Source organism: Balaenoptera musculus, chromosome 21 (genome assembly GCF_009873245.2).
Source record: "Balaenoptera musculus isolate JJ_BM4_2016_0621 chromosome 21, mBalMus1.pri.v3, whole genome shotgun sequence".
Taxonomy (NCBI): domain Eukaryota; kingdom Metazoa; phylum Chordata; class Mammalia; order Artiodactyla; family Balaenopteridae; genus Balaenoptera; species Balaenoptera musculus.
In genome coordinates, this window is record NC_045805.1 from 36190359 (window position 1) to 36216851 (window position 26493).

Below are 26493 nucleotides of genomic sequence, written 5' to 3' on the forward strand. Positions count from 1 at the left end.
CCCCGCATTCATCCTCCTCACAGATAATCATCTAAGAAAGTCACGGTACCGTCATCCCCTCTGCCAGTGACTGGCTCGTGGGTGCACAGGCAAAGACAATTTGGGCCAAACAGATGCAAACAGAGGCTTACTTGGGCTTCCGGGAAAGAAAAGCCAACCTCCCCTTGGTGTGAATAAACATGCTGGTTGCTTCAATTGCCACAAGCAGTCATCTTGTTGACCGTTAGGATGCAGCCAATGCAGTGGATGGCAGAGAAGAGGAACAGAAAGAACGGGGTCCTTGAGGCCAAAACTGAGCCACTAAACTAAAAATCTTGAAGCCTCCTATTAATGTGAGATACACTTCTTCTTTGTGCCTGGCCAAACTGAGATTTCTTTTACTCAGAACCAGAATATCTTTATACAGATGTAGAAATCACACAGTCAGGTTAGATATTCAGTTCATTTTGATTTTAAATGTATTATGAATCAGAACTAACATAACATGGCTGAGAATTAGTAGAAATTATTTCTGAGCAAGATAATAATACAGCTGAGCCAGCAATGATTCTACTCAGTAGCGCAACCAGGACTCAGGAGGCAATAAATCACTGAGAATAGATGGACGCAAGCCATGCTCTGCAGTTTATAGGTTGTAAAATGGAGGAGTATGGGAATCAGAGGAAGAGATAAAACAGGGAAGAGAGTAGAATGGGGAAAGACAGGGTTAAAGAAGGAAGCATCGTTGTGCAAAACCTCTCAAGTCACATTAGGACTTCATCCTCAGAGCAAGGAGAGAAAGCAAAGGATTCTGAGCAGGAGGGTGAGGCCATGAGGTCTGCATCGTATAAGGATCACAGCAGCTGCAGTATGGAGAAAGGCTTGCAGGGAATAGGCAGGGAGACCTATGTTCATAGGTTTGTATGTTAACACATGAGGTCAAACTAGGTAATGACAATGGAAACCCTGCAAATAATGGTCAGGGGACCATCTGCCTTCAATACATTTTTACTTACAGGATTATATTCCTAGAAGTAAATTTGCTGGATCAAAGTGTATGAACGTTTTAAGGTTTTTGATAAATACTGCCAAACTGCCCTGAACAAGTGCTGTAGCAATTTACTAACAGTTGGTGAGTGTCCACTTCTCTGTGCCGTGTCATCTATCAAACCTTTAAAAAAAGAACTATTAACAAGTGCAGTCAGCAGCTTCTTCATATTTTTGACAGTCTTGTGGGTAGAGATGGTTATGGCGGCGGGAACTAAGGAAATGGCCTTAAAGATCGCAAGGCAGGTGGTTTCTACTTAGGTGTCTATTTGGGAGAGGTGATGAAAAGAGGGCCCTTGCAGGCTACCCCCTGACACTAACCTTATACATGCAGAGGTTCAATAAATCGTTAGTAAATGAATAAATGGACCAAATAAACATCATCTGTAGGAAATGATACTGAATTTCACTCCACACTCTCTTCAGTCCCCTCCTCAATGGTACTGTGGTAATAACAATGCTGTTTGAAAAGAAATAAGCACCCACTTTGGTTTTACAGTTGCTGAATTCATCTCTTTCTTGTAGGCTTAGAATGAAAAAGAGCAGACGTGAGGGCCATACCTCACTCATCTCTTGATCACCTACCTGGGCCAGAACAGCCCTCACTGAACACGCTCTGCAAGTAAACTAACTCCATCCCCAGCTTTGCTCCTAATCTGCTGGCTGTGTGACCTTGGATATGCCACTTTACCTCATTTCATGTCAGTTTTTCAATCTAGAAATTGGGAAAAATACCTTATGGAGGGGTGTGTTGCTTAAAGAATGAAAGAGAAAACAAATGGACATTACGTATTTGTAAAAGTCTTAAGCAGTAGTTCCCAGACCTGGGTGTATACCCGAATCATCTGGGAAGTTGGAGAAGGCTGGGAGTCTATTTTTAACAAGTTCATCAAATAATGCTATGTGGCAGGGCACTGATTTGGCATTTGGAACCCTCTGATCCAAAGGGTTCTGATCCAAACCCTCTACCAAATGTAAAGGATGAAAGATTAGAAAACTGCCTCTGGCCAAGCATAAGGAAAAAACTCAATAAAGCAGGTAATTCAATAATGCAAGTAATTTACTTATAAGACTATATCTGTTTCTCTCTTGGGACTTAAAACTATTTTCGTTTTGATTTTTTAAATGTGGCTTCCAAACAATTATTTTCTCTGAATTGGCCCTTGAGGTAAATAGTCGTTCATGAAGGCTAGAGGATGTCCACCTCTGCTTTGAGATAAAAGTAAAGCAGATCCCAGAGAAACTCTCTGTATGGAGTTTCCTTTTGAGGCGATAAAAATGTTCTTGGAATTAGATAGTGGTGATGGTTGCACAACCTGCGATCATACTACAAAGCACATTGTGCACTTTTATAAGAACTTTATGGTATGTGTATTTTATTTTATTTTATTTTTTTACAGAGCAAACACTCTTTAATTTATTTATTTATTTTTAAATTTTTGGCTGTGTTGGGTCTTCGTTTCTGTGCGAGGGCTTTCTCTAGTTGCGGCAAGCGGGGGCCACTCTTCATCGCGGTGCGTGGGCCTCTCACCGTCGCGGCCTCTCCTGTTGCGGAGCACAGGCTCCAGACGCACAGGCTCAGCAGTTGTGGCTCACGGGCCCAGCCGCTCCGCGGCATGTGGGATCCTCCCAGACCAGGGCTCGAACCCACGTCCCCTGCATTGGCAGGCAGACTCTCAACCGCTGAGCCACCAGGGAAGCCCCTGTGTATTTTAATTTTTAAAAAAATCTATCACCTACCAGTTCTCATGAATTCTGAGTTAAAATCTACAGGGTGTTTCAGGACAGCAGTAAAAAAATTTTTTTTTTAATGTACTTATTTTATTTATTTATTTTTGGCTGCGTTTGGGTCTTCATTGCTGCACGCAGGGGCTACTCTGTTGCGGTGCGTGGGCTTCTCATTGCGGTGGCTTCTCTTGTTGCGGAGCACGGGCTCTAGGCACGCGGGCTTCAGTAGTTGTAGCATGCTGGCTCCAGAGTGCAGGCTCAGTAGTTATGGCTCGTGGGCTCTACAGCACAGGCTCAGGAGTTGTGGTGCATGGGCTTAGCTGCTCCACGGCATGTGGGAGCTTCCTGGACCAGGGCTCAAACCCGTGTCCCCTGCATTGGCAGGCAGATTCTCAACCACTGCGCCACCAGGGAAGCCCAATAAGTAGAGTAAAATTTAAAGGTAATTGCACCTAACCACATTAGGGTGTGACACGCTGCTGGAAGAGTCATAACCTCTCTTTTAATTCCAAGGAGCTCTATTAACACCATCCAACTTCCACCTCACCTTCCCCCACAAAAGCATGAGAAGGGTAAAGCATGAGATCACCTGGAATTACTATCTCTAGAGTAGTGATTCTCAACCAGGGGCAATTTTGCTCCCTATGAGACATTTTTAGTTGTAACAACTAAGTGGGTGCTATTGGCATCTAGTAGGTAGAGACCAGGATGACAGAGCAGTGCCCAGAACAAAAATGATCCAGCCCAGAATGTCAGTAATGCTAAGGTTAACAAACCTTGCTCTGGAGCAGTGGTTCTCAAAGTGTGGGCCTCAGGCCACTAATAGCGCCACCTGGAAACCTGTTAGAAATGAAGACTATCAGGCCCTAGCTCAGCCCTACTGAATTACAGACTCTGGAACCGGGAACTAGCAATCAGCATTTTAACAAGCCCTCCAATTATGCTGATCAATACTAATGCATAGGAAACATTTCTTAGTGTTAAATTGAATGCAATCAAAACATAGGTGAAGGGCTTCCCTGGTGGCGCAGTGGTTAAGACTCTGCCTGCTAATGCAAGGGACACGGGTTCGAGCCCTGGTTTGGGAAGGTCCCACATGCCGCGGAGCAACTGGGCCCGTGAGCCACAACTACTAAGCCTGCACGTCTGGAGCCTGTGCTCCGCAACAAGAGAGGCCACGATAGTGAGAGGCCCGCGCACCGCGATGAAGAGTGGCCCCCGCTTGCCGCAATTAGAGAAAGCCCTCACAGAAACGAAGACCCAACACAGCCAAAAATAAATAAATTAATTAATTTTAAAAAAACAACAAAAAAAAATAGGTGAAGTTTCTTGTCCAAAGCTACCCACAGTTAGTAGGAAGCAAAGTCAGGATTTGAACCCAGGTGGTCAAATTTCAGAACCTATACTCTTAACTAACATGTCATATTGGCCCTCAGTTAAAAAAAAAAAAAAAATCAAAGCTTTAAAAAATATACATGCTTTTGTACATCTGATTCCTTTATTCCTCCATTAGAGGACCTAAGAGTTAGGAAGGACAGAGAGAATGGAATGGGGGAGATACCACCACAAAAATTATACCCTCCATAATTGTAAACACCAACATGCCATTTTACAGGCTGCTAAATATGAAAATTACAAGGATATGTTAATGTTGCTGGGTTTCCCAGAAGAAATGTACTGAACCTGTGTGGTGATGATTCTTGTTCCACTTAGCTTCTTGCCATTAGTTGGCGGCATTCCAGATTCTTTCTGGTTTTTCAGTCTTTAAAACCTAGGAAAGAGCAATCTTTCCATGTACCATTCAAGAAATTAGGCTTGACAGGTGTAATAGGTAGGGCAGATTTTTTCTAACAGGTAAGAGTGCATTTTGACTCAGAGGGTGGGGAGAGAGTTTAAAAGTGGAAACTTTCCAGCACATCCTGCTGAACTTTCTTGCTGCATAAACTTTGATTCGGAATTTAAGCTTAAACCATTTTCCCTTGGTAGGATGATACTTTGTCTCTTAACAAGCATTCCTCTTTCAACAAAAATGTGGAACGTTTGGTTCTTGGGCTAGTAACCTTTCTGATACAATAGCAATTTATCCAGCATTTGGGGCACTGAGATGTTCCACAGAAATGAACTCTGCATAGGTGGCCAATAGGCATCCCTCTAAGTGCCTGAGTTGTTATTTTAACCATTTCTGGTGGAAGAACTTCTAATATGTACTATATACCTCTGATCTCAAACTAAATGCTGTATAGTGAAAATAAACTTTTATTTGATATTCAGGATCATAATTATGATCTTCGGTAATTGAATGTGGAGGCTTTTGATGTATACAAGGCTGTCAGCTCAAAGACTGCCCAGGCTGAACCTTCACTTCTCGGGTCTTCTCTGTCACTGACAGCTGCCTGCATTTTGCTGAATGTGGCAGCTACCTTCTCACCTGCTGTGTGCAAAGAAACTGCACAATCAAGTTAGCTAGAACTTTTTGCAAAACAGAGCAAATTATTCTAAACAGGGGTCCTTTCTTCGGAATGTATAGGATACATTTTCCCCCCTTAACTTTTGGTTTTGGAATTGTGTTCGGCATTCATCTGGCCTTCTGCTATGAAGGGAGCTACTAGAGTGAATGCACATTTTCAGCTACCGCAGACACTTTCCACATGAACATTTATTCTGCTTTTTATAATAACAACTAAAAGAGAACAAACCCAGCGTTTAACCTCAACTTTATTTTGAAACATTTCAATGTACAACGTTTTAAAATGTTTCCAAATTTTAGAATTGTATATCTTTGTTTGGACTCTGCCCTCCAGTTTTGTCATTGATAATCTCTTCCCCAGAAATTTTCCTTGATGAGCCTTCCAGTGAAATTTCAAAAAGCCTTTTTTTCTACAAAACCAGATTACTTGACCTCTCTCTATAGCTGATAACCTGGATTATCGCTATTTTCTTAACACTTTACCAGATTTTAAATAGATGTGGCCATGGTGTGCTTCTGTTAGTACCCCTTCAAACTTCTCTCTGTGATTCTTCCTCTGTATTTTTATTAGCATTTCTCACCCAAATAACTGCACTGACCACCACCTTCTGGCAGATGCCCTTCAAACACACCTCTTTGTTTCCGTGACTCGTCTTTCTAGACTTTAAACAACGTAACCCTACTTCAGATTCAGTAAGTTTCCTCATCTTTGCCCTCTTGCCTTTTTTTTCTAGCACTGAAGGAGGTACAGACTCAAAAATGCACATCTTCAGATCCTCAATCTTCTGTTTACAACCTCTGCCAAATCCATTCCTTCCACAGTATCAAAGAATGTGGTAATTCTTTCCTTTATCTCTCCCCTGCCTAGTCAAACTTTGGCCACATTATGCAGCTTATCTGTTTTTTCTCTTCTCTAAAATGCAGCAGGGGAACCTATTTCCCCACTTAAGTCAGAACCCATTATAGTTGTAGGCTGTAATGTTAACTACATATTATTGCAAACGATTTGAAATGCCAAGAATGCCCTAATACAAAAGTTACTGAATAGATCAAGCTCTATCTACCCTTGTACATCTTCTGTTTCAGAAAACATAATTTGATTTGATTTGACATTAAGCCAAATTATGAAAATCTCAGACTATTTTCATTACGTTTGTTACAACCAGCCTAGGACACTGGCCCTCTAAGCATTCCACCCAAATGTCCCCACACAGGGCAGTGATGTCTGTACTCCAGGGATCTAAGCTTATCGCACAAGGCACCGCTAAACTGAATCTGTTTGGCATCTGTGTCTTACCTTGCACATTAATACAAATGCTGTAGTCACCTCTCTAAATAGATTAGTGCTGCATTCTAAAAGTGGTATTTAACGTTTTAGCAATGAGTAAAACGAAAGCTCCCCAAAGAAGCACCAGATTTATCCCGTAGATACACACACAGGCACAACCCAGGAACTGACACCGCACTTATGAAAACACACAAGCTTGGGTTTTACGTCCAACTGTACAAGAGGCTGCTAAAGGCACGATTGTTGGCATTAGAACGGAACACGTATTTACATGCACATGTGAGAATCTTAGTAAGCATTTGATAATTTAAAATTAGAATGGCATAACGTTGCCCCCCAAATGTCGAGTCCCACTTCTGATGCCCAAACACCTTCCGGACTTATTTTCACCTCGAACACCTTCCCTAGGCACCTCCACGCCGCTCACTTTCTCCTCTCCTATCGCGGAGGCCGGGCTGCGGGTCCTTCTACCCTCCGCCCTCCCGGGAAGCCCTCTCCCCCCGCGCCCCGCGCCGCTCGCCCTCCAGGGCTGCGCCGTCCCGGCGAGCGGGACAACAAAGGCGGCAGCGTCGGGCCGGGGTCTCGAGTGCCCCCCCCACCCCCGGCGGGGCGGGGAGCCGCCTGGTGACAGCGCCGCCCGCACCAGTCCTCGGCCTCCGCCCGGCCCCGCGGGCCCCGCGAGTTTCCCTCGGACCCGGCCGGGCCTCCCGCCGTGGACGCCGCCCGCACCGGCGTCCCGGCCCCCGCCCCGGGCCCCGGATGTGACGGCACCGGCGCCCTCGGCGCCCGCCCGGGGCGCGGGGAGATCCCAGGACGGCGGCCTGGGGGAGGGGGCCTTCGGACCGCGTCGCCACCTACCCAAGTGAGGAGGCTCTCGCACAGCTCCACCCGCTCCAGGGACTCCACGTTGAACATCTTCCCGCCGGGGCTCGCGGCCGCCCGGCCTCGCCAGGAAGCCCGCGGCTCGGCCCGGGGCTGCGTCCGAGGGTCGGCCTGCCCGTCCTCCGCCCGGCCGCCGACTCCGTCCGGCGCTGGCAGCGGCTCCCGCAGCGTCACCGGCGCCCCTCCTCCTCCGGCCCGTCGGGACCGCGCGCCACCGCGCGCGCCCGTCCGCCCCGCCCGCGGACCCGCAGCCCCGCAGCCCCGCAGCCCCGCCGCGAACCCGGCCCGACCCGAGCCGCAGCCGCCCAGCACTGCGCACGGCCGCGCCCGCCGCCCGCTGCGTGTCGCCCCCGCGCGCTCCCCGCCGGCGGGTCCCCGCCGCGCCCTCACGGAAGCGCGGCAGTGCGCGTGCGCCGTGCCCGCGCGCCCGGCCCGGAGGAGGCAGCCAGTGGTCGCCCGCGAGGGTGGCGGGCAGCCCCGGAAACAATCTGTGCTCTCGGTCACCTGGAGCTGGCGAGGTGTCCTCCGCGGTGCAGAGGTACGCGCGGCCGAGCGCCGGCGGGGCCCCGGCCTGGGCGGGACGGCGGGGCGCCTTCCGCGGGGAGCCGGGCGGCCCCAGGCGCCCGCGCCGTGAGGCCGACGTGGCGGGCTTGGAGCGCCGAGGGCAGCACGCCGCTCCTGCTCGGGCCGCGCGGACCTCGCCGCCCCGGGAGGCGGGGGAGGGTGTGCGGCGCCGGCCAGCCCGGGGAACCGCGACGGTTCCTGGGGCCTGTCCCTTTTTCCGCAGTGGCCAGGGGGACCGGCCTCGAGCTGCCCCCGTTCCGAGGGTGAACCTCTGCAGGGTTACCGATTAATCGTTAGGCGATACAGCATGTGCAGAAAAGTGCACACCGCGGACATGCCTAGAGAGTAATTAGTAATAAAACACGCAGGTAAAAACAAAGAGAACTGCCCATACCTCAGGAGTTCCTCCAGCACCTCGTGTTCCTTTCTGAGCATCGTTCCCTCCCTAGACAGACTTTTATGATGTTCACTTTCTTGCTTTTCCTTATCTCTTTACCACCTACGTATGCATGCCTAAACAACAGTTTTTCGTTGGCTGTTGTTGAGTTTCTATCAGTGGAATCATTGTGTTATTTTATAGCTTTGCATTCACAGTAAGTTTGTGTAGATCCATAGGTAATTTTCAGTGCTGTCTAGTATTCCACTGTATGAATATAACAGTATATCCATGCTACTGTTGATGGGCATTTTGCTGTTCCAGTTTGGGGCTAACTAAGAACAATGCTGTAAGATTCATATCCCTAGAGACTAGTGCCAACGTGTAAGTTTCTTTAGCTATATGCCTTGGAGTCCTGGGATTGTTGAGTTATAGGTTGTGCATCACTTTACCAGATGATGCCAAACTTTTATGTGGGGTGCAACAAAGTTAACTTCCCAGGACACACCTTTCTGTGGTTTGCAGTTCCTGGAACCCCCTTTCCCCATTAAGACTAGGTTGTGGGGCTTCCCTGGTGGCACAGTGGTTGAGAATCTGCCTGCCAATGCAGGGGACACGGGTTCGAGCCCTGGTCTGGGAAGATCCCACATGCCACGGAGCAACTGGGCCCGTGAGCCACAATTACTGAGCCTGCGCGTCTGGAGCCTGTGCTCCGCAACAAGAGAGGCCGCGATAGTGAGAGGCCCGCGCACCGCGATGAAGAGTGGTCCCCACTTGCCGCACTAGAGAAAGCCCTCGCACAGAAACGAAGACCCAACACAGCCATAAATAAATAAATAAATTAAATAATTAAAAAAAAAAAAAAAAGACTAGGTTGTGTCATTGAGCTTTCAGAGCTGCCAAGACAGCATTGAGTTTTTCATGATGCTTTTCAGAGTCCCAGTTAACAGATTTTTCACTGTGTGAATGTAGACGATCTTACCAGAAGTCTTCTCAGTGGTCTTTTAAACATTCTTCCCTACACCAAGGGCAGAGAAACCTTTAGAAGTGATAAAATGTACCTCACCTGCCTTTGTTTTCTCTGTCGGTGCCTCTGGACCTTTGTCAAGCCAGAGTTTCTACATTCCAAGCTAGGTTATCACTGTAAGGATCCCTGGCACTTTAAGTGACCATTACCCTTGTTAGGCATGTAAAGTCATCAAGTCAGTCTGACGCCCGTGTAACCTGTCTTTGGATGTGGAGCCTTGTTGGAAGGCCTGTAATGGGTGAGCACCTTCGCGCCAGCTGCTCTGGTTTTTAGGGCTTTGACACAGTTGACCTCAGCCTCCCTTCTCAGGTTTGATGGCTCACCCACAATGCATTTGTGCATGATGTGCAGTGTTTTTGAGATTTCATTCTGTAGCTCCAGTTACCCTCCATGAAGGAAATTATATTAAAAACTTCTTGAATGTGAGTAATTGTCTGCAGAAGCCGTGTGGCCATCATGTTTTTACATGAGTTTGGGTAAAAAGACATGGAGTTTCTCCTTTGAAGTTACGGAATTTCCTATATTTCCCTTATTTGTCTGTGTTGTTTTGTTTCGTTTTTCCTGAAAGCTTTGGAAAAGACCAAAGAGAGGTGAGTGGCACTTGTCTTAGCTGTCTCCTTACTCCAGTTAGTTGGAGCATAATTCTCATCTACAGCTGTTTATCAGATTCAAGTAAACAGGGGAGTGTCCTTCGCCACAGTGTGCCAAGTTTATCCAGTTTCCCAGGGAATACATACTTAGAGCTTAGGTCAACGCGAGCTTGAGATGCTACTTACTGTAGCTGTAAGGAAGGCATGGCCACGTCTTACCATGGTTCTGCAGATTCCTTGAGGGTTGTTAATAATAGTAATCAAAATATTATAGCTTCCGTTAACTGAGAGCCTGTATGATGTACCAAGCAATATGTAAGTGCTCTACCTTTGTTATCTCATGAACTCCACAAAACTAGGGTGGTTTTGGTTTTTTTTTTGCCAAAAAAGTGGTTGCTCGATATAGTTCAAGTTAATTTTATGTATTTTACACATGAGGAAGCTGAGACCCAGATTTTGCACAAGTGCACAGTTGTCTGACTGCAAAGCTTATGCTTCTTCAATATATTAAGCTACTCAGTAAGACTTAGCCAGCTAAGCAATAACAAAGCCAGTGCTGGAAATCACTCCCGCTTCTCTCAATTATCAATTTTTCTATCAATTATCAACACCGTTTCCAAGATCTATGGTGTTTTGTTTCTGTAAATCTCAAATAGTTAACAACAGAGTACTAGTAACTTGTTTTCATTTGATAGGACCCTATGAAATAGATTAGATGCCATGTTTTTGGTTTTTTTAAATTTATTTATTATTTATTTATTATTTATTTTTGGCTGTGTTGGGTCTTCGTTTCTGCGCGAGGGCTTTCTCTAGTCGCGGCGAGCAGGGGCCACTCTTCATCGCAGTGCGCGGGCTTCTCACTGTCGCGGCCTCTCTTGTTGCGGAGCAGAGGCTCCAGACGCTCAGGCTCAGCAGTTGTGGCTCACGGGCCCAGTTGCTCCGTGGCATGTGGGATCTTCCCAGACCAGGGCTCGAACCACTACTGCACCACCAGGGAAGCCCAGATGCCATGTTTTATAAATTAAATAACCTGGCTTCGGGGTTTCAAGCGAGCAGCATTTAGCGCAAGGCCCCTGCAACATGTAAAATCCCCTGCGCGCTGCCCCGCGGCGTGAGAGGTAGCCAGCGCGGGCGCCTCCCACTGCCGGTGGCTGAGGTCTTCAGAGGGCACCGTCCGGAAACTGGGAGGGTCTAGGGTGCTCCGTGAGAATGGGACTGGGGAGAGACGGCTTAAATCTTTGAGCACTGAAGCCTAATTTTCATCTCTGAAGGGAGGAAGCAGGCACTGGTTTCTGTTTTTATTGCTAACGTAATACGTTCTTGAAAAGAATTCAGACTATAGAACTGTATCCTGGGAAAGGTGAGGATCCGGGTCTCCCAGGCCTGCTCCCCACTTGTAACCATTTTAACCTTTGGTTATTTAGCTTTCCTGCCTTTATTTTTTTTCAATTCCAGAAAGCTCTGAATCAGAGAAATGTAGTGGTGGAAGGAACTTAAGAAATCTTCAAATCCAGCTTTCACATTTTGCAGAAAATGAGGGGTCCTAAGAGATTAAGCGGGGTCCCAGTTGTGGTAGCAGAATTGGAGCTAAACTCCGGGGCCTGCATGCCATGCAGCGGGGCTTGGGCTCACGCTGAGAGCCTGTGCCCTTGGTCCAAATCAGAAGCACTGATTTGTTCCAGGTGAGCAGAGGTTGGAGGACTGAAGTTCAGGTTGACGTTGGAATTCATTTTCAAGATTGGGGTATAAGGTCAACTCCTCAAGTAGAAAACTTTATTTCTTTTTATTGTTTATCCCCTGTAATCTTAGATTGGCTTCTTTCCAAACTGAGGTGGTGGTATAATACCTCATTTTTGAGCCAGCAGCGCCTACAGTTCCTTTTTGGACTCCTGTGATAAGAAAAACTACTGGCGGAAGTTAACTACTGAAGCCCCGACAGGTTGGTCAGACACCATTAGTATTTATCCATGTGAGGGCTGGGACTTCCACGTGGTAGGGAAGTGCAGCTGACCTTTCTGTTCCTCTCTGAGACTTACCAACAGTCTCCTCCCTTCCTACCCTCTCTCAGCCCAAGCACCTCCTTCAGTGACACTAGAATCTGTGGCAATAAAAAGTAACTCTTCATTTCAACAACATTGGGAACTTTTGCTATAAAATGATGCAAATAACATTACATGGTCCTGCAATACTTAAAGTATCCTGGATCTCTGAGCTCTTGGAAATGTGAATGAAGCAGCATCTGAAGGGTGTAATTGGTAGAAGTATGTCTTTATACAGTAGAATATATATATATATATATATATATATATATATATATATATAATTTTGATTATTTTATTTTTTTATTGAACTATAGTTGATTTACAATATTGTGTTTCAGGTGTACAGCAAAGTGATTCAGTGATATAAGAATATATATATATATATAAAATGTATAGAGTAGAATTTAGTCACTTGATCACTGATTACACTTGCAAGGACATAGAAACAAATGTAACCCATTAAAAAAAGAAATAGTACAAAGTAGTGAACTCCCTAAAAGGACATGGAAACAAATGTAACCCATTAAAAAAAGAAATAGTACAAAGTAGCGAACTCCCTAAATGTACAGCATAGGAGAAAATCCTCCCAACTTGATTCAGTAATTGGAGGCTGGGACTCTCCACACAGGGTAACATTTTGCTTATCTCTGAGCAGATGCAAGTGGTTCTCACTGACACGACTTCTGACAGCCACAGCATCTTCAATTTAAAAAGAGGAAACCTGACAACATAAAAATCTAGATTGACTACATGGCCCACCCCAAGATTACTTGAGGCTTTTTTCTTCAGTTTCATTTGGCAGTTCATTTGACTCTTCTTTTGAATAAAATACTGAGGTTAGAGCTCCTCTGAGTTCCTGGTGTGTGCTTTCACGAAGGATACTTGAAACCTGTCATTAGAAAGTTCCTGATACATCAGGCCATTACCATGTGTAAAGCTGATGAAAGCCACCTTTGATCTGTTTGTTTGCTTAAGTTCCTTCCATGAGAGGTAATTTTCTTACTAGCAGCCAGTTCAGGTTCTTTTCAAAGGTGTTAGACTTTCACACTCAAAGTTTCCTTTTAACAGAAACTCACCTGATTAATGATGATATTGAATAAAACTGTTTTCAGTGCAGGACATTACATAAATACAGGTTAATTATGATTAGTCATGTATATTTAATTGAATTTTATTGCCTTTATTTCCCTTTAGGTGTCTTGTAAGATTTTAAGTAACTTTAGTGTTTGCCATCTGAAAAAAGTAGGAATAACCTGTGATATTTGGACTCTGATGTGGTTGGGCCATCTCCCCTCATACCTATAGAAATTGGGTATTACCGTTTTCCTCTAGTTTAGTGTATGGGAGGGAGAGTTTCATATCCTCCCTTTTCTCTTCATAAGGAAATGCAGCCTCAGAGTGATTCCATATTCCAGGCAGTTCCCAGAATTCTGAACCATAAGCTGAGCTTAGTCCCAAGTGAGGCTAATCGTTTTCCAAGCAACAGAATTTTCATTAATTCAAGTAGTCTCAGTATAGCTATAAATGTTATATAGCCTCCATGTCTATTACTTTTCAAATTACTAACACCATAAGTAAAGTAAGTCACTCCTATTTAAACATATATTTATTAGGTCCTTCTGTGTACAGGGCACTGTGCCAGGTAATACAGGAATATTTACAGAAGAAGACAATATATTCCCTTCTGTATCCGTACATGGTACATTCCATGACGCACATTCAGTGCCATGAGGGAGAAGAGGGATGTGATCTATGTGGAGAATTTATTTGGTATTCAGGAATAAGAAAAGAGCAATTGGGCATGAGAAATGTCTTTTTTTCTTTAATGATTTTAAAGAACTCATTAATGGGGCATTCCCCACTGGAGATGTACTTAATGCAACCTACCTCAAGTGGGTGCTACAAAAAAGTACATATATCAGAAGTCAGCTACATTTATATCATTTTTATTAATATATTTCATTTTTACTGTGTCGTTTATAATTTTCATCTTATCTCTTTTTCTTTTAGACCTGGAATGGCCAAATATCAAGGTGAAGTTCACACTTTGAAACTGGATGATGATTCAGTCATAGAAGGAGTAAGTGACCAAGTACTTGTGGCAGTTGTGGTCAGTTTCGCTTTGATTGCTACCCTGGTATATGCACTTTTCAGGTGAGACTAAAGGACAAAAGAATTTAAATAATACGTATTTCCAAGGGCCACTGACTTTCTGACTGCTTCTAGTAATGTTTAATACTTAATATTAAAAGCAAATAATAAAGCTGATTCACTTTGTTATAAAGCAGAAACTAACCAAAAAAAAAAAAAAGCAAGTAATAGAGTTCAGTGATTGTATATATTTACTAAGGTATTTTATTTTCCACTAGGCTCTAAATGCTACTGTGTATTTTTCTCGTCATCAACTGTCTAGTCAGAAAAAAATTTAGATTTATCATCCATATTTTGAATAAAATGTTAATATTTTCTGTTGGAGTATCACAGTTTTAAAATGTAATTTTCATTATTGAATTCATCAACTTGTAGGTGATATAATAGGTGCAAATATATTTTCAGTGTTTAAGTGAAAAAAACTGGGACAAAAAAATCTTGGACAGTATGGAGGGATTAAGATTAGAATTAAAATTGCTGTTATATAGGATTAAGTGAATTAATAAATGTGAAACACTTAGAACATAGCGTTGTTGAGAGGATTAAATGAGTTAAAATATTTTTTAAAAATTACTGTTATAGTATCAGGAATACTATTTAAAGGTCTTAGATGTCTATGTACCAATAAACAGACAGGGTAATAAACTAGAAATTTAAGTATTAACACATGGAGATAAATAAAATTTTGTATATATCGTTGAAAACAGAAATGAAAAAAGTATAAAGTAGAAAAGAGATTACAGTAATTCCAAAAACTACAGATCTATTAGTTTCTTATAAAAATTATAGAAAGGATTATTAAATAGAATATGAGCATTCTCTTTTACCTTTGCATGGTTAGTTTCTTATTAGGGTGACATTATCTTGATTTCAGTAGAGTATTTTACACGGTACCTGGTGATGCCCTTGTGGACATAGTGGGGAAATGATGACCAGATGATAGCAGGTTTAAGTGAGTTTATAACTGGTTGACAGATCATTCCCAGGAGTGCTGACTAATGTTTTAGTGTAAGCCAAAAAAGAAGGACACTGAATTGTTGCAGGGCTCTGCTTCTGAGCCTGTTCTTCTCATTTCTGTTAGCAACTGGGATGAAGAAGACAAAAGAAGCATGTTTATTAAATTGTCAGTTGGGATGGATAGCTAATGTATTGGTACCACAGAATCAAGATTTAAAAATGGGTCATCCCCCCCCAAAAATAAATAAATAAAAGTTGTGGGACAATCAAAAAAAAAAAAAAAAATGGGTCATCCCATACATCTATGGTCAGCTGGTTTTTGACAATGGTGCCAAGACCTTTCAGTGGGGAAAGATTTCAACAAGTGATGTTGGGACAACTGGATAGCCACAAGCAAAAGAATAAAGTTGGACCCATACCACATCATATGCAAAAATTAACTCAAAATGGATCAAAGATTTAAATGTAAGAGCAAAATTATAAAACTCTTATAAGAAAACATAGGAGTAAATCATGAAGATTCTTAGATATGATGCCAAAAGCATGATCAACAAAAGAAAGAATAGATAAATTGGAATTCATCAAAAGTAACAACTTTTTTTTGCTTCAAAGAACTTCATCAAGACAGTGAACAGTCATTTCACTGAATGGGAGAAAACATTTCAAGTCATATATCTGATCAGGCCCTTATATCTGAATATGTAGAGAACTCAAAACTCAATAATAAAAAGATGAGTAACCCAATTAATAAATGGGCAAAGGACCAGAATAGACATTCCTCCAGAGATATACAAATGGCCCGTAAGTATGTGAATAGACGCCTGACATTCTTAGTCATTCAGGGAAATGCAAATCAAAACCACAGTGAGATACAGCTTCATACCCACTGGGATGGCTAGGTCCAAAAAGTCAAATAATAACAATTGTTGAGGATATGGAGAAATTGGAACCCTCATACACTACTGATAGGGGAGTTAAAATGGTGCAGCCACTTTGGAAAACTATCGGTTCCTCAAATGAGTAAACATAGTGTTACCATATATCCTAGCAATTTTATTCCTAAGTATATATACTCATGAGAAATGAAAGCATATCTCCACATAAGAACTTGTACAGGAATGTTTACAGCAGGATTATTCATAATAGCCAAAAGGTGGAAACAGATGAATGGATCCATCAATGGATGAATGGGTAAACAAAAGGTGGTATATCCATGCAATGGAATATTATTCAGCTTTAAAAAGGAATGATATACTGATGCACACATGCTACCTTGTGGAGGAAACTTGAAAACATTGTGCTAAGTGAAATAAGCCAGACACAAAAGGCCATATATTTGAGTCTGTTCTTATGTCCACAGTCGGAAAATCCATAGAGATAGAAAGTAGATTAGTGGTTGTGTAGGACTGGAGTTGGAGATGGGGGTATGGGGGCAATAACTAAAGGGTACAGGGTTCTTTTTGAGGTGATGAAAATGTTCTAAAATTGACGGTGGTGATTAATTACACCTCAATAAAGCTGTTTTAAAAATGGGTCATGACTAGGCAAATACCAAAAATAAATCTGCTCTTTACCTATTGAGAATGGGATGCAGATATGAATTTATTGTCATTTGAAAGTATCCATGATAAATTGTTGAGTGAGAATTAAGTGAAAGGCACATGACAAAACCATAGGTCAAGTAGCCCATTTTGTTTAAAAAAAGTATTTTTATAAAATTAATTTTATTTAAAAATATTTTTCTTTTCCTTTATTTGTTTTTCTAATTTCTCTACTATGGATAATTATTACTTGTAAATAAAATATTTTTCCTCACAGACTGTAGTGATGTGAAGCCCAAAATAAAAGTTTCTATTAATAAGGGAATTGTATGTTGTAGATGCCAAAAACTTAACAGCATTAAGGTGTATTAATCAGAATAATCAGACAAAGGTCACATATAGATTATATTCAGTTTGGGTCAAGAATTTTAAATTGGAAAACATTCAGGGGAGGTTATCAAAATGGGTAAAGCTATAGAAACAAATCATATAAAAAATGCCTGAAAGAACTGGGGATATCTAGCTTAGGGGAAAAGACTGTAGGATGCAAAAGCTTTAAATACGATGAGAGCTTGTTTTGTTGAAGAAGAATTAGGTTAATTCTGTGTAGCTTCATGGGGAGAACTAGGGTGTAAAGGAAAAAACCTACAGATTTTTCCTTCTTATGTAGTGAAGGACCCAGTTCTTCCCTACCATTTCTCTCCTGTGTCTCCTTTATATTTACACAGAACTCTTCACTTCTGGTCACCAAGTGTGTGTGGGCTTTTCCCCTCCAGGCAATTCTCCATGACACCAGCTTGGTGTCCCACAATTTAACTTAATTCCGATACTGTCTGCCTGGGCATGGTGTCAGCTCCACAGGTTAAGGGCTCGGTCCCACAAGCCTGCTCCCCACCACACTTCATATGCCAACGGCAAGTAGTAGGTCCCCAAGTCACCCCCAGCTTCTGTATGATTTCTGTCCTCAGGTTATCCACAACAAATCGGAGGTTCTCGTGACCCCCCTCCTCAGGTTTGATTAATTTGCTAGAGCAGGTCACAGAACTCAGGGAAGCAGTTAGGTTTACCAGTTTATTAAAGGGTGTGATAAAGGATACAGATGCACAGCCAGATGAAGAGATGCGTAGGGTGAGGTCCGGGGGGGTCCTGAGCGCAGGAGCCTCTGTCCCTGTGGAGTTGGGGTGCGTCACCTTCCTGGTGTGGACGTGTTCACCCACCTGAAGCTGTCGGGACCGCACTACTGGGATCTCATGGAGGCTCCCTCACGTAGGCGTGATCAGTTGTTAACTCTGTTTCTGGCCCCTCCTCTCTCTGGAGAATGGGGGCAGGGGTGGAGGATGCTGAACGTTCCAAGCTTCTAATCAGGACTTTGTCCCTCCGGTGAGCAGCCCTCATCCAGGAGCCCACCCAGCGTCGCCTCATTAGAGCAAAAGACACTCCTGTCACCCAGGAATTTACAAGGGCTGCAGGAACCCTGTGTGAGGGGCCAGGTCAAAGACCAAATATTAGAATAAAAGGTACTCCTAGTGCTCTTATCACTTAGGAATTTGCAAGTGTTTCTGGAGCTCTGTGCCAGGAGCCGGGGGCAGAGACCAATATATATTAATATATATTTTCTATTATCTCATACAGGGCCAATAGGTGGAGATAAATGATGAGATTTTGGCTTAACCTAAGATACAACTTTTCAAATAATATAAGGTGCTCCCCATTACGTGGATGTTGTCTTGAATCTGTCGTATGATTGGGTGGGAGGTCAGTTTAAGTTGCTGTCCAGCTGTTCAGATTCAAATTCAATTGGCAGTTGTCATCCTGCTACTTTAGCTGAAGTATTCAATTAATGAGTTAGGGGAGGGGTAGCATGCATACTAGAAGATTCAAACAAAGGAAGCTTTTGCCTCTTTTCTGTAACTTCTTTGATGTTTGTAGTCATTATAATTCATCCTTTGTTTGTATTGTGGTAACATATCCATAACATAAAAGTTATCACTTTATGTGTACAATTCATTGGCATTAAGTACATTCACAATGTTGTGTAACCATCACCACTGTTTATTTCCAGAACTTTCTCATCATCCGAAACAGAAACTCTACCAGTTAAATAATAACTCCCTATTTCTCCTCCCCCTGCTCCTGGTAACCTTTATGCCACCTTCTGCCTCGAGAAATTAGGCTATTCTAGGTACCTCATAAGGTGGAATTAGTGTTTGTCCATTTGTGTCTGACTTATTTCATTTAGCGTAATGCATGCAAGGTTCATCCATGCTGTATCATCTACCAGAATTTCGTTCCTTTTTATGGCTGAATAATATTCCATTGCATGTATATACCACATTTTGTTTATTCATCTGTTGATGGATATTTAGGTTGTTCCCACCTTTTGGCTGTTTTGAATGGTGCTCTGTGAACGTTGGGGTACAAGAATCTGTTTGAGTCCTTGCTTTCAACTGGAATTGCATGATCATGTGGTAGTTCTGTGTGTAACTTTTTGAGGAACCTTCAGTCTGTTTTTCACAGCAGCTGCCCCATTTTACATTCCCACCAGCAATGCACAATGGTTCTAATTTCTCTACATCCTGGCCAACAGTTGCTACTTTGTGTTTTTTTGATAGTCATCCTAGTGGGTGTGAAGGAGTATCTCACTGTGGTTTTGATTTGCATTTCACTGATGACTAATGATGTTGAACATCATTTCATGTGCTTATTGGCCATCTGTATGACTTCTTTAGAGAAATGTCTATTCAAGTACTTAGTCCATATTCGAATTAGGTTGTTTGCTTTTTTGTGTTTGAGTTATGAGTTATTTCTATATTCTGTCTTAATCACCTATCAAATATATGATTTATAAATATTTCATTCTGTTGGTTGTCTTTTTATACTCTTGATAGTGTCCTTTGATGCACAGAATTTTTTAATTTTGATGAAGTCCAACTTATCTATTTTTTCATTTGTTGCCTGTGTTTTTGTGTCATGGTTAAGAAATCATTGCCAAATCCAAGGTCACAGAGATTTCCCCCTATGTTTTTTTCTAAGATTTTTATAGTTGTAGCTCTTAAGTTTAGGCCTTCGATCCATTTTAATTTTTGTATATGGTATGAGGTAAGGGTCCAACTTCATTATATTTGCATATGGATATCCAGTTTTTCCCACACCATTTGTTGAAAAGACTGTCCTTACTCCACGGAAGGGTCTTGGCATCCTTGTCAAAAACCAATCAACCATATATGTGAAAGTTTATTTCTGGTCTCTGTGGTCTATTCCATTGGTTTATACGTTTGTCCTTATTACCAGTACCACATTGTTTTTACTATAGCTTTGTGGCAAGTTTTGAAATCAGGAAGTGTCTTACAACTTTGTTCTTCTCTTTCAAGATTATTTTGGCTATTTGGAGTCCCTTGAGATACCATATACATTTTAGGATGGGTTTTTCTATTTCTGCAAAGAATGCTGTTGGGATTTTGATAGGGTTTGCACTGAATCTGAAGATAGATCACTTTGGATAGTATTGACATCTTAACAATGTTGTCTTCCAATCTATCAACATGGGATGTCTTTCCATTTATTTGTGTCTTCTTTAATATCTTTCAGCAATGTTTTGTAGTTATAATTAATTTCTTTTTAAATCTTTTCGATTTGGTCTTCCTTCTTAAGCCATTAATAATAGCTGCCATGTGTTGACATACCAGAAGCCAGTCAAAAGGGTCTGGTAGGCAGGTTAACCTATGAACCACATGCTTGCATATTTGTAAACTTTGATTCAGACTTCCTTTCTTGACCCACGCTTTGGGTATCATTGCTTTCCTCATATCAGAGGTTCCTGGCTCTTTTCCAGGGCTACATATAACTCAACCGGTTTGACAGTTTTGGTTTCTCTTTTCAGAGAACTTAGAAGGACCATAAATCGTTGATAAATACACTAACAACACATGTACTTCTGTTTCATAGCAGAGCCACTGTTTTCCTTGGCATCTCACTTTAGACCTGCTTAGTGTCAAATACCATCATTTTCTCATAGCTAAGGTGATCATATTGTTAAAGAACAAAAAGTAAACCAAGTAAATTTGAAGATCTAATTGGCTTTACTAAGCTATTCATGAATCAGGCAGCATCCCATCCAGCAAGTAGAGAGATACTTGCGGGAGTTGTATGAAATGGAAGGTTTTTATAGGCAGAAGGAGGGTGGGGCAAGGAAGTTATTAGCAAAAGAAAAGTTAGGATTATTTCAGGCCAAGACTTCTTCTTCTGGGGGAAGGAAATGGCAGGGGTCTTATCATGCAGACTACCTCCTTGGTACTGACCAGGAAACCCCAGATTGACCAATTCAGATCCCGTTCCTGGGGAAGGTGGGAGCTGCAGTTGGGCCAGGTGTGAAGTCTAGGTTTGGTGTCATAGGCTTTAGCACAAGTGATGCCATTTGAGGCCTGAGGTTTTTCTCTATAACAGTATGTTCCTGATCTTCTAATCTAGCTTTCAATCTATCTTGATTAGATTTCTAGATTTTTGGTTCTGTACTCAAAGTTGCCAGTCACAATTAGCTACCTGAGCTACAGGCCATGTTTAGCATCTTGGGCTGTTTGTTCTTGTTCTTTGGCTATATTTTGACTTTTCTAATATTCTACTATCAGATTTAAGAATTTTATATCTTCTCTTTTATGGAAAGAGACCAAAAGAAAGACCTTTCAGTCACATGGTTTACATCGATCCTCTGAAAACCATGACTGTTTTTTTCCAATGAAAAGGGAATGGTTTTTCATTGTCAAAGAGCTGAGAATTTCCAGTTAGCTGGGTGTTTGCTGGTGTGTAAATGGGCTGGTTCCTGGGCTGTTCCTTGATAGATTGCTTTTCCCATAGAGTAGCTTTCTTTCACTGATTCATTTATTCAATCATAAGAACGTAACATTTTAAAATAAATAATCCACCAAAATTTAAGGTGTTTAAACAGAATTCAAGTAGTTTCATTACATTTATGTTGAGCTTCTGATTAGATATTTGACTTTAAATTGTTTTTGTGTCATCTCCGAACTAATGGTTTTATTTTTTCAGCTTTCTTTTCTAAAGTTTAAATTTTTTACTAAAAATTAAATAACCCTGGGATGGATTTCTTTAATTTTCCTTATCCCATTAGAATATTGATTTAGAATTCTTATTGCTGTGCTATATTGGTTCAGCTAGAGAATAAAGGCTCTTCTATAGATTAACACCGACACTGAGTAGACTTAAAATATTGCTGTTAAAGAGATTTAGGTTTAGAAAAAACTTCTATAGCCAAATGAAACTAAACTGATTCAGATGTAAATCTTCACCCCTGACCCTACCAACCTAACCACTGCTTCTGGTTTTCAGTCCTCACTTCACTCATCCTGTCCTTTTATATGGACCTCTAACTTCCTGCCTTTGATTCTTCATTTTAATTGTTAATGTTAAGATATTAGTGGTATCATAGGTTTGGACTTTTCTACATTATACATTTTAGGTTTTGTTTTTCTCTGTCCCTCTCCCCTCATAGGTGAAAAGTTGGGAGAAAGACCTAATTAGATATGGAAAAGTGTTCAAATACATAATAATACAAGAAATCTTACAAAAGAAATAAACGTGTTATATTATATGTAAGTCTGAAATTACATTCAGTCCCCAAGGTACTAGGCCTCTGGATTTCATCATTTGCCAGTTAAACCTGAAATGAGCCAATAATCAGTGATCTCAGAATAGCCTGGAATGTTCAGTCCTACAGTTGGAGTACAGTTGTAGGCCATCATTTACATTTCTTATGTTGCCAGTAGTCTAGGTCAAAAATTAGACCCATAAGGAAAATGGATTCATCTAACAATATTTTATATTAAAACCGTATTATATTTTATTCAGCAGAAATGCACATCAAAACATTCACCCAGAAAACCAAGAGCTAGTACGGGTGCTTCGGGAACAACTTCAAACAGAACAGGTACTGTTGTGACATAAATCTGTGCATTTGTATGAGGAGTAGATGTTATCACTCCCCTTGCATAAGAAATTGTGATGATACATCAATAAATTCCTTTCTGGAAGCATGTGCTTCTTTCCTGCTTGGAGTTACCTTTTATTATTCTATTGATTGTACGTTTTCAGATTAAGCAAATCACTAGTCTTAATCTAATTAAGATGTTTTCATGAATTTAGTTTTAACTTGCTTTAAAAGACAACAGTTTTCCTATTATTTACTTGTGAGGAAATAATTACTGTCTAATTGGCTTTAATGAAATGTAGTGGAAAAACTACTCTTTCTAAAATATATTCCCGGGCTTCCCTGGTGGCGCAGTGGTTAGGAATCCGCCTGCCAGTGCAGGGGACACGGGTTTGAGCCCCGGTCCAGGAGGGTCCCACATGCCGCGGAGCAACTAAGCCCGTGTGCCACAACTACTGAAGCCCATGCGCCCAGAGCCCGTGCTCCGCAACAAGAGAAGCCACCGCAATGATAAGCCCACGCACCGCAACGAAGAGTAGCCCCTGCTCGCCGCAACTGGAGAAAGCCCACGCACAGCAACGAAGACCCAATGCAGCCAAAAATAAATAAATAAAATAAATAAATTTTTAAAAATAAATAAATAAAATATATTCCCCTAAGACCGTCAAAGAAATGACTATAAGGGATGGCTTTTTTTCCTTTTCTTTTTCTTCAGTGATCAAAGTTGTTAAAACTAGTTGGGCAAAGAAGAAAACTTTTCTCCTCTGCCTCTTCTTTGCTTTTAACCATATGGATTCCCTAAGAACCAGAAATGTAATATATTTTATGAAAGCTGGATTAAGTAGGATATTGTATACCTTCATGCTGAGATACCTAATATCAAAAAAAAAAATTAAAAATTGACTGTCTACCCACCAGTCAAATATTAATTCCAAAGAGGGTTTTTATGATTTATCCATTCACCAAATATTTATTGAACATCTACCATATACCAGACATTGTTCTGGGCATTGAGAATTCATTTGTGAACTAAACAGACAAGAATTCTTGCTTCATAGAACTTAAATTCACTGATGCAAAAATAGTTTAAGCATATTAGTGGTACTCTGTTCCGGGGCTCTTGTTATCAATAATTCATGCTGGCCTGGTGTTTCATAATTTACAAAGTGATTTCACATACAACTATCTCATTTAATCTTCAAACATGTAACGACTATCAGGAATGTATGAATGAAACAGATGTTAAAAATAGAAGAAAGCTAACACCTGGGGAGTAGTTTGACATTTCTTGTTGTTCAGCTAATGAATGCATTAGCTCAGCCTGTGTTACCCGGAATAACTTACTCTTTCTAATAGAGTAACTCCTGAGTTAATCGGCTTTTTATCTTTATCTTTAGACTGTGTTCAGGAAGGAAGGTAGAGACCATGCAGTTTAGGCAGAACAACACCGGAGCCTCATAAGTTTATCAAACTTGTAAGACCTTAACTAGTGCACATCTAAAATTTGAGGATTACACAGTCCTGACTGTATTGTTAAGTATACTTTAGCATGAAGATGAATTTTGAAAAGCCTGTGTGTGTCGTGTCTCAATACGCACGTGTTTTCTCACCAGGATGCACCTGCTGCTGCCCGACAGCAGTTCTACACTGACATGTACTGTCCGATCTGTTTACATCAAGCTTCCCTCCCTGTTGAAACAAACTGTGGACATCTCTTTTGTGGTAAGCAAACAATGCTGCTCTTGGTAAAAGTGACTGTTTAGACCAAGACCCGTGTGTGTGCACGAGCTGGATTCCTGATTTTCTCTCTGTCACGTTTTGTATTTTGTGAGTGGGGCAGATTGCTTCTGAGATCCTGCTCTTGTTGTCAGCCACTATTATTTAGTGTCCGTAGGTTCAAAGATTAAAAAGACTATTCAACCCCCCAATAAACAGAAATGTGTTTCTTTGAATAGTGAGTCAAGGATATCTGTACCATGAGGGAGTCACTGAATTCCTCATTTTCATCGCTTTTTGGTGGTTTCATCTATTACTCCTCCTTCCCAAGGCAGGAAGGTTCTTCTCCCAAGGACCTTGCCCAAGACCTTCCTTTGCTCTGCCACCTTTCTTTTAACTCTGAGTCGGTGCAGAAATTCTTACCTCTCTTCCTCCGGGACTTCCAGAGGCTTGGGAACCCTAGAACACGTAGAGGGATGAGAAGGGACGTTGATGTCGCACTAACTTAGTGTCAGGAAGGGGTGCTGTCCACCCCTGGGCGTCTCCTGACCTTCCAGGAAGAGTCACAGAGAGTGATGGGACATGCCGCATAGCCATTGCTGGCTGTGGTCACGTGAGATTGGCAGGAGTCGGTTATTATGGGCCTGCTGTGTGCTGGACCCAACATACTCCATCTCATCCCAGCTCACATTTGAGGGACCCTGAGGCTCAGCAATGCTAAGAAATTCTACAAAGGGCAGCCCAGGTGCAGACGGACAGAGCTAGGTTTTAAACCCAGGCCTGACTTCACAGCCTGTGCGCAGTTCTGTTGGGTTGGCCAAAAAGTTCGTTCGGGTTTTCCCGTACGATGTTGCCAAAAACCCAAACGAACTTTTTGGCCAACCCAATACTATGTGATCGGTGGTTTATACAACTACTCTCTCCTTAAGATTTATCTCATCATTAGACCTATTTTTTATTGGTAGTATTTCTTTCCGTTTGAACAGCTGTATGCAAGATAGGGTGCTAATTGCTCCCAAACTGTACTGATTTAACATGCAGCGTACAGTGATTTGTACTTTGCTTTCTCCCCTTTGTATCTTTTGTCTAAGAGTCAGAATTCTGAGGTATACAGTGTTACTGTTCATGCTGCTGGGGGTGAAATAAAGTATCTGGAATCCATTCCATGCGATGCAGGGTTTTCTATACCTTGTGCCCATTTAGTCAGTACTGACCAGTCCTATCATTGCCTCATCCATTAATTTCAACCTCTTCCCTCAAGTTTTTGTCTAAGTCACTAACAAATTACAAAACACTATTTCAGTGTCTATCCTTAATTATCTGTTGGAAGTGCTAGTGAGCAGCCAAGTAACGAAAGATCAGGTGTTGGGGTAGGGGATTAAATGGCCATCAGAGAAAGCAGATGCTCCCCCTCAAACCCCTGGCTGACGTTCCTTATCGATTGTGGACTCTCTCCGGGTCTGGCTGTGCCTCGGCCATCCCCCAGCACAGCACCCCAGGCAGGGGCTGGGAATCCGTGAGGTCTGGCAGGCTGGGCGAAGTCTATTTGCCAACAGCCCGGGCTTCGGTGATGCACTCCGTGGATAACCCGGTCAGTTGAGGGATGGCTGTACCGTGCTCTTGGTTTTACCTCTGGGCCTGGGGTAATAGGGTAGATTCCTTCCGATATCCTGCTCTTCTCGTTGGGACACTTTTATTTACTGTCTGCAGCTTCGAAGGTTAAAAAAAAAAACAAAACAAAACTAGTTACTCAGCTTCTCAATAAATAGAAATGTGTTTCTTTGAACAGTAGTTCAAGGATACTGATACCATGTATATGAAGAGCATTTCAGCTTAGCTCCCTGTGTGGAACTACAGTTCTATTCCTTTACAGCAAGTCAAGAATAACAGCAGCAACAGACTTCACCTAACTTGCATTTGTAACCCACATTATTTTATTTAATTCCCCGGCAGCCTTATGAGGTCTTATTCTCATTTTACAAATAGACAGATCTAGAGAGATTGTGCCCCGGATTCAAGTCATTGAGTCATCTCTCCCGCCATCCTAGTTAAGGGAAAGCATCAAGCACATCACAGCAGATGTGTATGAACTGAAGTGTTTGATTTGCTGGACCATAGTTTTCCAGTGCAGGCAAGTGGCCGCTACATAATATTGCAAACGAAGGACACCTGTACTCCAATCTGTGGAAAAGAGTTA

At 42.1% G+C, this 26493-nt stretch overlaps 2 protein-coding genes across 11 annotated transcripts in view; one reads left to right on the forward strand and one right to left on the reverse strand.

Moving 5' to 3' along the window:
- Positions 1-7686, reverse strand: part of HOOK3 (hook microtubule tethering protein 3) — a 113602-nt gene extending 105916 nt beyond the window's left edge. For 2 of the 3 annotated variants that reach the window (XM_036838755.1, XM_036838756.1), the window contains exon 1: positions 7368-7686. In XM_036838755.1, the coding sequence (XP_036694650.1) occupies positions 7368-7424 (57 nt within the window). In that variant the 5' untranslated portion in view covers positions 7425-7686. The remainder of the gene's footprint in view (positions 1-7367) is intronic. The other variant, XM_036838757.1, reaches the window with a different exon arrangement.
- Positions 7687-7742: 56 nt separating this feature from the next.
- The window catches only part of RNF170 (ring finger protein 170), a 29700-nt gene continuing 10949 nt past the window's right edge, over positions 7743-26493 (forward strand). Inside the window, exons 1-5 of one of the 8 annotated variants that reach the window (XM_036838758.1) lie at positions 7744-7929; positions 11758-11887; positions 14001-14144; positions 22502-22580; positions 24194-24302. In XM_036838758.1, the coding sequence (XP_036694653.1) occupies positions 14008-14144; positions 22502-22580; positions 24194-24302 (325 nt within the window). In that variant the 5' untranslated portion in view covers positions 7744-7929; positions 11758-11887; positions 14001-14007. Of the gene's footprint in view, positions 7930-11757; positions 11888-14000; positions 14145-22501; positions 22581-24193; positions 24303-26493 lie in introns of all 8 variants that reach the window. The other 7 variants (XM_036838760.1, XM_036838762.1, XM_036838763.1 and 4 more) reach the window with 7 other exon arrangements.